Source organism: Equus quagga, chromosome 5, assembly GCF_021613505.1.
Source record: "Equus quagga isolate Etosha38 chromosome 5, UCLA_HA_Equagga_1.0, whole genome shotgun sequence".
In the NCBI taxonomy this organism is placed as follows: Eukaryota; Metazoa; Chordata; class Mammalia; order Perissodactyla; family Equidae; genus Equus; species Equus quagga.
The window spans coordinates 102,846,112-102,858,142 of record NC_060271.1 but is presented as its reverse complement, the minus strand read 5'-3'; the positions used below and the strand labels follow the sequence as shown (position 1 = coordinate 102,858,142).

At 43.8% G+C, this 12,031-nt stretch overlaps 1 protein-coding gene across 1 annotated transcript in view; it reads right to left on the bottom strand.

The window, feature by feature from the left end:
- The window catches only part of LRPPRC (leucine rich pentatricopeptide repeat containing), a 104,212-nt gene extending 94,196 nt beyond the window's left edge, over positions 1 to 10,016 (bottom strand). The window contains exon 1 of the mRNA XM_046661178.1: positions 9,837 to 10,016. Within this exon, the coding sequence (XP_046517134.1) occupies positions 9,837 to 9,985 (149 nt within the window). The 5' untranslated portion in view covers positions 9,986 to 10,016. The remainder of the gene's footprint in view (positions 1 to 9,836) is intronic.
- Positions 10,017 to 12,031: the final 2,015 nt, after the last annotated feature.

Below are 12,031 nucleotides of genomic sequence, written 5' to 3'. Positions count from 1 at the left end.
TGAAATAAGCCAGCAAGAGAAGGACAATCTGTGTATGACTCCACTCATATGAGGAATTTAAAATTATGGACTAAGAACAGTTTAGTGGATACCAGGGAAAAGGTGGGGTGGGGGGTGGGCACAAAGGGTGAAATGGTGCACCTACAACATGACTGACAAACATTAATGTACAACTGAAATTTCACAAGATTGTAACCTATCAATAACTCAATAAAAAAAAATAAAAATAAAAATAAAGCCTTTGCTAAAATGCAGTTTTAAAACGTAAGATCAGGGGCCGGGCCAGTGGCACAGTGGTTAAGTTTGCACATTCTGCTTCAGGGGCCCGGGGTTCGCCAGTTCGGATCCCGGGTGCAGACCTACACACTGCTTGTCAAGCCATGCTGTGGCAGGCATCCCATATATAAAGCAGAGGAAGATGGGCACGGATGTTAGCTCAGGGCCAGTTTTCCTCAGCAAAAAGAGGAGGACTGGTGTCAGATGTTAGCTCAGGGCTAATCTTCCTCAAAAAAGAAAAAGTAAGATCAAACAAACAAACATATTTCAGGCACAAGACAGAGATGTTAATAAAGCAGCACAACATTCTAAACATTCTACAGCTAATTTTTCCTACAAATAAATCTTCAAGGTAGCCAAGTCTCCTTCACATAAGTGTGCTTGGCCTTAATTACAGTTAGGTTGAAATATGAATTCACTATACAATAAATGGGGGTGAGGAAGTGTTACATATTTAATTAAAGGATTCTTCACTCTTCAAAAGGATTCACCAAGTGCTTCCCTAAGTGACGGTTCTTTCTACATTTATTATTTGGCCCAGAATTTTTCTTAAATTCACTTGAACACACACTGAAGGAACAAGAATTTCATAGCCTGGAATAATAGATAAGTTGTGACAGAAAGGAAAGAAAAGAACAAGTCCAGGGCTTAAGGTGGGTCCATACAAGGCTAGCTCCTACCCATCTTGCACCAGCTGGAATGTACTGCCTCCAAATTCTGATGACCAACTCTGATGTAACCACATAAGGGAAAATTTTATTATCTCATCAAAGCGTCATAAATGGCTCCTTTACATTTTTGAGTTCAACGTCTCAGGCTCCCTCCTGAGACTCCATACTCACCACTAATATTCAGGTTACCCATGAATTTTCTCTGGCATTTATTTGTTTTTCTGCTGTTTTTTTTAAACTGGTGACGACGGTTTTTAACTCTTTAGTACAAAAAATAACGATTTTAAAGTTGGGTGTTCATATTTCAAAATGGTACAAGGACCTGACTATCGTAAGCAGGCTTCCATGGGACTCTCCTTTTAAGCTTGCACTTTTTAATTAACATTTTACTGTTTGAAGGCATTTTTAGGTTTACAGAAAAATTATCCAGAAAGTACAGAGTTTCCATACACCCTCTTCCCCCCCACTCAGTTATTATAAGCCAATTTAGCATCACTTTGGAGCCATCAGAGTTTAAAGGAGGATACAGATACACAGTAAATAGGTGTAATCAGTCGTTAATGTTTATTATGCATTTAGTAATACATGCTAGGTAACGGAAAACAATCCTGATTTCACAGATAAGAAAACTAAAGTAAACTGCCCAAAGTCATAAGAAAAGCTAGATAATGACAGGCTGACAGGGCCAGGATTTTTACTCAGCTAGTCTCATTCTGAAATGAGTTCAACATGGCGGAAGGGCATCAAGGAAACCAATCTGGCTGAAACAGGGGATTCACGCTGGCAAGTGGTAAAAATTAAACCTAGGCAGAGAAGGTGAGACTAGAGAATGGAATGCGTCCAAAGGCTGCTAAGTAAGGGATTTGGATTTTATGACAGGCTTATAAAATATAAGACTGATTTCCAGAAAGCTGCTTTCTCAGCCTATTTTGTTGTACCATTCTGCAGGCAACGGGGATCTCAAACTTTTATATTCTCACCAATCCCTTATTTTAACTATTCCACTTGAGTTTTCTTTAGCCTGCTGATATGATTGATTACAATGATTGATTTTCAAATGCTGAGCCAGCCTTGCACACCTGGAATAAACCCAACTTGGTCACTGTACATAATTTTTTATACATTTTATACATATACCAATTCCACTTAAGTTTTAACATGTTAAAAATTCAAAACGATAATGACTCCTCCTAAAAATGGTTGGTACTCCTTTCAAATTTCTCCCTTGCTACCAACTACACCACTACATTGTTCCTTCAAGCACGAAATCTTAGGGTAATTATTTTATTGCTCAATCCCTCTCACCCTTCAAACCCCATTTATTGAGTCTTCAAATATCTCTTTATTTCTCAGTTCCTTGCTCAATCCAGAACACACGGATTTTTCCAACAAAACCCTAATTAGTTTTTCAGACTTCAGCTTTTTTTTTTTTTGAGGAAGATTAGCCCTGAGCTAACATCTGCTGCCAATCCTCCTCTTTTTACTGAGGAAGGCTGGCCCTGAGCTAACATCTGTGCCCATCTTCCTCTACTTTATATGGGGTACGCCTGCCACAGCATGGCTTGATGAGTAGTGCGTAGGTGTGCACCCGGGATCTGAACGGGCGAACCCCAGGCCAACGAAGCGGAACATGTGAACTTGACCGCTGCGCCACTGGGCTGGCCCCTAAGCTTCAGCTTTTCTTCAAACAACTGCCAGATCATTCATCCCCAAAAGCATCTTCATGTCGTTCTCTCTTTAAGATCCTATACAGTCATGTGTCGCTTTAACAATGGGGATACATTCTGAGAAGCACTGTCAGGTGATTCCACCACTGTGCAAATGTCATAGAGTGTGCTTACAGAATTGTATCAGAACCCTACCGAAGGCTTATAGGGAGGGGTTGTGGCATGATCTATTTCTGTTTTGAAAAGATCAGTCTAGCTGCTGAGTGGAGAATAAATTAGAGGGCAGCAAGAACTAAAACAGAGATAGCATTTAGGAAGCTGTTGCAATAGTCCAGGTGAGAGACTAAGGGAAGCTTAGACCAGAGTGGGTAGTGGAGGGGAAAGACATACATACCACCAAGGCCCCCAGCTCATTTAACTGCAAATTCTAGCCACCAAGTCCCACCAATACAATTTGTTAATTCTCACTTGCATGTAATAAGAAAATTTCACGTAAAAGTGCCCGAGAGAGGGGCTTACTTCATCCCCTGTATATTTTCAACCCTATTATGCATCATTTTCAAAAACACTCGATAACACAATCTTAGAAAGAAAAACAGGAATGCAGTTGTTTCCCAAAATATCACACTTCTGCTAGGCAAAATGATTTTAGGTAGCATTTACACAGATTTTCCCTTTCAGTAGATATTTTAATAAATATTTAAAAATAACTATCACATCAAGTTTTTTATTTTATTAGCATTCTTAAGATAAAATTAAGTTATAAAAAATGTTAGTTTAAACCTAAAACCAAAGTAAAGAAAAATATTAACTATAAATAATAGTTTAGGGGCCGGCCCGGTGGTACAGTGGTTAAGTTCGCACGTCCCACTTCTTGGTGGCCCAGGGTTTGCTGGTTCGGATCCTGGGTGTGGACATGGCACCGCTTGGCAAAAGCCATGCTGTGGTAGGTGTCCCACGTATAAAGTAGAGGAAGGTGGGCATGGATGTTAGCTCAGGGCCAGTCTTCCTCAGCAAAAAGAGGAGGACTGGCAGTAGTTAGCTCAGGGCTAATCTTCCTTAAAATAAATAAAAATTAAAAAAATTAAAAATTAAAAAAAAAAACAGAATTTTAGACTAAAAAAGCTACTTACAACCCTTCTACACAGATAATAGTCTCCTGGCTTGAAACACCAATGTCCTTCCTTTCCACCTATCCAGATGCCCTCTCCATTCAAAGGTATGTCTCCTTTGTCTCAGCAACGACAGGAAGTGAGGGAGAGTCAGTTAACCTGGTTGCATCGAGCAAGGTACTCTTCAGAATCTATGAAGTGAGAGTGGAATGAACTAGATTATTCCAAAGATTCCTTCCACAGTTTACATTCTGAGATCTTATCATGTGCTTACTAACTTGTGACAGTTTTTAATTCCTAAATTTATAATGAATCAGGTATTGCCTTTTTAAACAATGTTTTTATGTCCGTAAGTAATCCCTTCAGCACCTAAAACACAACATCCTCCAAACATTCAACTGGGAATCACAGTATCTGCAGCCGAATCCCAACTGGAGATCCTGGATAAACTACTTCACCCTTAAGCCTCAGTTTCCTAAGGTGTAATATCCACCCAGAGAAGATGAAATGTACATGTGACGTATTCATACAAACAGTTTGAAAACAGTGAAGATCTAAACTAAAAGTACTATTGTTTATCCTAATCTCCAAATCTGTTCTTCCTAATTCTGCTAACACTCTCACCAATCTCCTGTCTTCTCTCAAGAAGAAAAGGAAGTATCTTTCTTCAGTTTTGCACCACCTAGTTGAAGCCCTATTAGCCCTAATCTGTATTATCAGTGTCGTTCCTAACTTGTCTGTCCATCGCCTGCCTCCATCTCTCCTATAGTTTGTCAACTTTGTCAAGACCTGTACCTCTCAAAAGCCTCCAAAGCCTTCCAACCATCAAACGACCAAATTTCTAACCAACTCTGGCAGCTTCAAGGAATCAACTGGCATTTGCAGCATCATCTTCCACCACGTCCCACCCCACACAGCCACACACAGATAAAAGTACAGCCTCCAAGTCTCTTCATGCTCTTCTCTTCCCCTGAACACTCTAACCACTCATTCTCATGAGTCCTCTTAAACTCAAGAGATCTCCTAAGACAAACATGATTGCTCTTCTCTCTCAAACAGCACAGTATTATATTCCTCTTATGGACAGCACATACACACTCGTTGCACATGTGCCCGTCACAGCCCTCTGTGATTGATAAACTTATACACACAGGAGGCAGGGGCTGAACAACAATCCCAAAGGATGCCGACAGACTTGATATTTAAGAAGATTTTTTTTTTAATGAGAGGCAAACAAAGGAAAGCCTTCTTTTCTTCCAGCTTTAGAAGGAGAAGTCACATCATTCTGCCATAGGGCGATATGTGATCTTCACCTTTAAGCCAATCATCAATCTAGATCCACTTCCAAAATGATTTGGCTCAAAGCTTCTCATTTATCTGAAGCACGCAAGCATTATTCTAAAAACTCTCACAAGAAGTATATACGCAGGGGCCAGCCTGGTGGCACAGTGATTAAGTTTGCACGTTCCACTTCTTGGTGGCCCAGGGTTCGCCGATTCGGATCCCAGGTGCGGACATGGCACCACTTGGCAAGCCATGCGGTGGTACGTATCCCACGTATAAAGTAGAGGAAGATGGGCATGGATGTTAGCTCAGGGCCAGTCTTCCTCAGCAAAGAGAGGGGGATTGGCAGCAGTTAGCTCAGGGCTAATCTTCCTCAAAAAAAAAAAAGAAGTGTGTAAGCAATTTCTGATTCAGAAGTGTGAGAAAAGAGTGTGAGAGAAAGCAAAAGTGTTTGTCCCTCAACCTTCCCACAGAGGATAGGCTAAGAGCTGGTTTTTAAGAAAACACTTGTTTAAAAAAAGAAAAAGAAGTCCTGAAATGGGAAAATGAAAAGCAAGACTAAAGAATATAAAAGAAAAATATATATACTTTTTCGTGGTTCAATTTTGAAAACATTAATAAATTCTAATAATTTCACTCTATAATACTCATCTGTCCTTCTCAGACAGGACATTCCCGGAAATCAAGATCAGGGTGAATTTGTGGAGATTCATTGTACTACATGAATGGGTTAAGTACCCCTTCAAACTTCTTAGCATTTCACAATATTCCTTCCTCAATGTCTAAGATTTTCTCAACAAACATTTGACAGCTATTATGTGCCACAAAGTTAGACAGCAAGGGAGGCAAAAAGAATAAGACAAAGTCCCAGCCTTCAAGGAGCTTACAGCCAGGTCTGGAGGGCTGGTGGGTACACATGTAATCCTGTTAACGAATGCTCTGGCGATTCAGGATCTGAGAGAGGGCACAAGAAAAGAGCAGTCAAATGGGAGAAGCAGTCCAGAAAGAATTAAGAGAGAAGGGGAACACTTCGGTAGGCGGAAGGGGAGACACATCTCAAGAGTGAACATCACATTCAAAGGCAAGGAGATGTGCGACATGGCCCATCAGAGCCTTGCTGGTCCAAAGACCAGCAGGAGCTTTATCATCTAGAGGTTTGTTAGAAATGCAGAATCTCAGTCCCCTGCCTAGATCCACAAAACCAGAATCTACATCTTAACAAGATCCCCAGGGAATTCTCATGCTCATTATCGTTTCAGAAGCCTGGATAGAGGACTTCAAAGTAGTGACTTGGTATGGCTAGAACATAGGATGCCATGGGAAGGAACTCATATGGAGGCTCCATAACCATCACCAAATCACGATGCACCTTATCGTGGAACTAATGGGAGCCATCACGGTGTCTAACTGTAAGTAGGAAAATGACAGGATCAAATATGAGGGAGACCAGGGAATGCTTTGGGGGTTGGAGGAAGATGGAATTCATTCCAGATGAAGTAGATTTAACAGGATTACTCACTTCTGCAGTCAATACACAGGGGTAGGCCGGGGCAGGGAGATGTCAATGAAATATAAATGCAAATGCTCTCTAGGAGCAGGAAAAAATGGCAACATTCACTAAAACAGGGAACATGCGAGGAACAGATCTGGGAGGAAAGACAAGTCCAATGAGAGATGTGATGGGTTTGAAGTACCTGTAGTTCAACCAGGAGAGGTGTCTAGTAGACAATCTATATCCAGAGGAGAAATAATGCCATCATCAGATAGGTAGATAGAAGATGATGCCCTGAAATTGGAAGAGGTCACCCAGAGGGAATGAAAAAAAGTGAGAACACAAAAGGACTAAGGACAAAACCCCTAAGGACATCAGTATTTAACAGATGAACACAGGAAAAAGGAAGCAACAAAGCAAGTGAGAAAAATCCTAAAGAGAAGAAAATCAAGGGGCTGGCCCCGTGGCCGAGGGGTTAAGTTCGCGCGCTCCGCTGCAGGTGGCCCAGTGCTTCGTTAGTTCGAATCCTGGGCGCGGACATGGCACTGCTCATCAGACCACGCTGAGGCAGCGTCCCACATACCACAACTAGAAGGACCCACAACGAAGAATACACAACTATGTACCGGGGGGCTTTGGGGAGAAAAAGGAAAAAAAAAAAAAAAAAAAAAAAGAGAAGAAAATCAAGAGAGAGTGCTGGGCCAGCCCTGTGGCCGAGTGGTTAAGTTACCACGCTTCACTTCGGCGGCCCAGCGTTTCACTCATTTGGATCCTGTGCGCAGACATGGCACCGCGTGTCAGAACATGTTGAGGCAGCATCCCACATGCCACAACTAGAAGCACCTACAGGTAGAATATACAACTATGTACTGGGGGGCTTTGGGGAGAAAGAAGAAAAAAAAAGAAAGCTGACAACAGATGTTAGCTCAGGTACCAATCTTAAAAAAAAAAAAAAAAGAGGCTGTCATCAATGCCAAGAAAGGGATCTCACGAAGGGGGAAATAGGGGACAGTAATATGCCAGAGGTCAAGGCCTTAAAAGTGGATTTGGTAATCAAGAGGTCCCTTGGAAAAATTAAGTGAAATAAACTTACATCTCACACATACATAAATGATTAGAAGGATATATATATCTCAATGGCTCCCTCTGGATGACAGAATTAAGGGTGATTTTTAGTTTATTGCTTTCTCCCTGTATTTTGCAATTGTTCCTCAAGGCATATGAGTTTCATAATTTAAAAGTACACAATAAAAAATTAATAAATAAAACAATCCTGGCTTTTGCCAGTGCCGGGATCGCAGCAGGTGGAAGAGTGAATGCGATGTGAGGAAATGAAGGAGACAGGAGTACAGGCAGGGAAGAGAGGCTGGGAAGCATCCAGAGTAAGTCAAGAGTCCTGGGAGAGGTTTTATTTTTCAAGTGGGAAAGATGTGGGCATGCTTACAAGCTGTGGGACAGGAGACTGTACAGAAAGAGTGTTCAGGAGGAAAAGGGAAGAAATATTTCTTTACTGCTTGCTGTGAGCTGAGCACACAGTGGTGAAGAAGACAAAGTTCTACTCTCATGCAACTCACTTTCTACTAAGGAAACAGAGAACAGATGAATAATATGAGACAAGTGAGACATGCCAGTGATAAAACTAACATAAGGTAATTTTTTAGATTGAGTGTTGATGTAAGGCTTCTCTGAAGAACAGCAACCATAAAAAATCAGCTTTACAAAGAAGGCGGAAAAGTCTTATTACCTCTACAGATAATGAAACTGAGGATCAAAGAGGTTAGGTAAGACTACACGGCAAGCAAACGGAACTCGAGCCTGATGAATATCCAAACCAACACCCCTTCTATTAGACTGTGTTCCCTCTATCGTTTTTCTCAAAGGCAGTAGCAAAGAGGAATGATAACATCGACCCTCCTCCGGCCTCACAGGGATGATAAGGACTAGAAAAATAAGAGTAATTGGCACAACTTTCTCAAAACAAACTCTTTGAAAACCAAGAGATGTAGTTTTGCAAAAGCAGAGGCATGACTTCTGAAGGTTAACTGTTCAGGCCTACTGAGAAAATCTAGGCAGGCTCCAAGTCACAAGGAGGCTACATTTCAAAGATTTATAACGAAGTCATTAAGTCATAAAATAGCTCTTCCATATAATTTTATGTGGAAAGTAGGTTTCCGGGCTGGTCCACAAAGATCATACAGAGTTATTACTATTATAGTAACTAATAAAGCACTTACTAGGTACCTGGACCTACCTTAAGTGCTGTATATAATCCCACGCAATACTACCAACACTATTACTACTCCCATCATGTAACCGAGGAAACTGCGGCCCACAGATATTCAGTAACTTGTCCAATGGTTTAACGCAAATAAACAGAAGAGCCTGTAGCCCAGCCCCTGCCTATTCTAGATCTTTAGCTCTTAATCTTTATGCTGTCTCCCAAAGTACCTTTATTTATAAACACTTGTCTTTCAAAATCAGCTTTTCTCCAACTTTAAAACCTCAGCACCCATCTCCCCTTCTCAGGGGGTCAGAATACTACTCACATTAACACTTTCATCAAGCTTCCTTATCCCCTCCCTACCCCACAAAGTCCAAATCAAACCCATCTCCTAATAAACCTCAATCCATGAGGGCATTTATTCACACATTTGACACCCAGTGAGAATTTAACTTGTCTTTGCATCCCCAGATCCCCACGGAGTGGCTAGTATGTGCTCATTCATTCATTCACTGACACTTACAGAGCCTACTGTGACAATTCCCAACCCATACCACACCATCGTAAATACTGGCAGGAAAACTATTCAAGAAAATGTAGCCAAAAGCCCAAACGACCATAACTAAACGTCCATCTCTAAGCTATCTCTAGCTCACCTCAAATTCCCAACCTATCCCCTACTCCAAAAACAAAGCTCTCGATATCTAAATCCTAGGTGGCTCCTGATCACCAAAAATGCTTGCACGTGGGGCAGCACCCAAGCCGGTCAAGCCCAAGGAGAAGGGGAACACCTGACCCCTGCAGTAGTCTTCAAAGCCCCCCTCAGCTTCATAGGCCACTGGTATTGCGAAAGCAGGAAGACCCAGTTCGGGGCGGCGAGGGCAGGATCCTAGCCGGAAGCAAGCCATGCGCGCGGCCATGACCTTCTGAGGGCGACCCCGTCACCCGAAAATCCCCAGGCGGGGAGCATGGTCCGAGGCCCCGGGAAGCTTGGCCCCGGAGCGGCGAAGAGAGCGTGGAGAGGGCACAGGCGGGACCCGGTCCCCACCAGCGTCCGACCCCGGGGGGCGCCCGCGCTGCAGGCGGGCTGGAGGAAGTGCATGGGCAACTCACCCGGCGGCGGGCCCGGGGAGAGCGGCGGGCAGACAGAGGGCAACACGGGGCCGACCCGGGCCGCCCGCGAGGAGGCGCAGGGGGAGCGGGAGGCCCGGGGCCGCCCCGGCACGGAGGAGCCAGCGGGCAGGTCTCAGCAGGGCTGCCATGGCTCGACCGTCCCCACAGCAGGATGCACGTTCGGCTAGGACAGGGGGAGCACGTGACCGCGGGGTCGCCCGGCGCGGGAGAGACCAATGGCCGGGCGCGCCAGATGTAGGGGGAGACAAATGTTGCTTTAGCTTGGAAGATGGAAAAACCTATTCCTCCGACGAGACGTGAGCCCATGCCATGTTTAAATGATAAAGTAGCTTGATATAGTGTTTAAGGACGCTCCTCTTTCCGGCTTTTATCTTTCATCTCAGCAAGTTCAGTCGTTCCACCCCTGCGTTTTCCAGTTGGTAGAGTCGGAAGAGGTCGACTCCTCCCAGGTTAGCGCAGGGGCTTGCCGGGAGGCCAACTTGCAAGAAGCCCTGGGAACTCTCCAGAAGAGTCAAGTGTGAAGATCCCAGAGTGTAGGGGGTGATTCTTCGCCGAGTGCAGGTGCTGCAGCTGACGTTCGGCGCTTCCTGCTCAGCGCCGAAGTTGCCGCGCTACCTGATAGGAACATGCGGTACCTCTCAGAAATGTGAGACAGAAGAAACGTTGAAGACCTTTGCACTGTGCTCCGGGCCTCCGAGGTTATATATGATGTGATTATTGGCCTGGGGGCCGTGAAAAGGAATACGTAGATCCAAGCCTAAGTCCATAAGCAGTGCTTCGCTTTACGAAATAGATGCATTCTAGCAAAGGTCGTATAGTTTTAGAGCCGGAACTGAACTCATCTTTCCCGACTCCCACCCCGCCCTTTCCTTCAGTAAATGCACCGGCATTGGCACCGGAGTAAGATAACGATAGGACTAAGAGTCTGGAGCCAAATCTGCTCGCGGAACAGGAGGCCCTTGCCTTCACTGGGTTTAGGGCCTGGAAAGGTTCCCTGTGCGCACGTGGGAAGCCAGGAACAAACTTCCACTCCACCTTCACCTAACTGTATTCCAGAAGTTTCCTCTGGAAGCCCTCCGCGGTAATTTCCCGTTTGGCTATTTCTCCCGGCGGACATCAAACTCCTTGAGAGCAAGGACTGTGACCTTTTCTTGTAGCGGAAGCACCCATCTACTGCCAGGCGCACAGTAGGTTGCATTAAATATTTGCTGAATAAATGTGTATTTTGAGATTATCTAGCTCACCTCTCCTTTGAGAGATTAGGGAAATTAGATCCAAAAAAGGTTAAATGATTTACTCTGGATTATACTACTACGTATTAGGAATATAGTTTATTCACTCATTCAACACCTTTATTAAAAACATATTCAGTGCCAGGCACTATTTGAGATGGGGATACAGCAGAGAACAAAACAGGCCAAGACTGGACTCATTAAGTGCTCCAAAGTTTAGTTTGGGAAGACAGATAAGGACTATGATATAAAAGAAATCAAGGTAAAGGGATTGAGGGTGGCATGTTTAGCCCCTTAAAAGAGCAATAAGGAGGACCCTGTAGGTGAGAGAAAAGAGCAGGGTGGGCAAGGGAGGAACAGTGGACCTGGAGGCCTGAGGTAGTGGGGGGGGCGGGGGGGTCAGATCATGCAGGGTGTTATAGGTGGCTGTAAGGACTTTGATTTTTACTCAGAATGAGATGGGGAACCATTGGAAAGTGTGGTGTGTTGCTGTGATATGAGTCCTTTTGCATTTTTAAAAGATCTCTCTGGCTGCTATTTGGAGAGGTTATTTTAAGGGAATAGGGGTAAATAAAAGCAGGGAGACCAGTGAGGAGGCTCTTGCAATAATCCAGGTTAGAGGTGGTAGTGCCTTGGACTAGGGGAGTGGCAGGTGAGATCATGAGAAAGGGCCAGGTTCTCACTCTCTTTAAAGAGTCGAATGAAGAGGATTTACTCATGGATTGACTGTGGGGTGTAAGTCAAGTATGACTCTAAAATTTGGGGCCTGAGCTATTAGAAAGATGAAAATGTCACTGATTAAAATGGAGGAAACTGAGGGAGAAGCAGGTTTAAAAGGTAAAATCAAAAGTCATCTTCCGGAATATTAAGCTTGAGGTGCATGTTAGACATCCAGATGTCGTGTTTGAGTAGGAGGTTGGCTGTCTGACATACAAGTCTGGA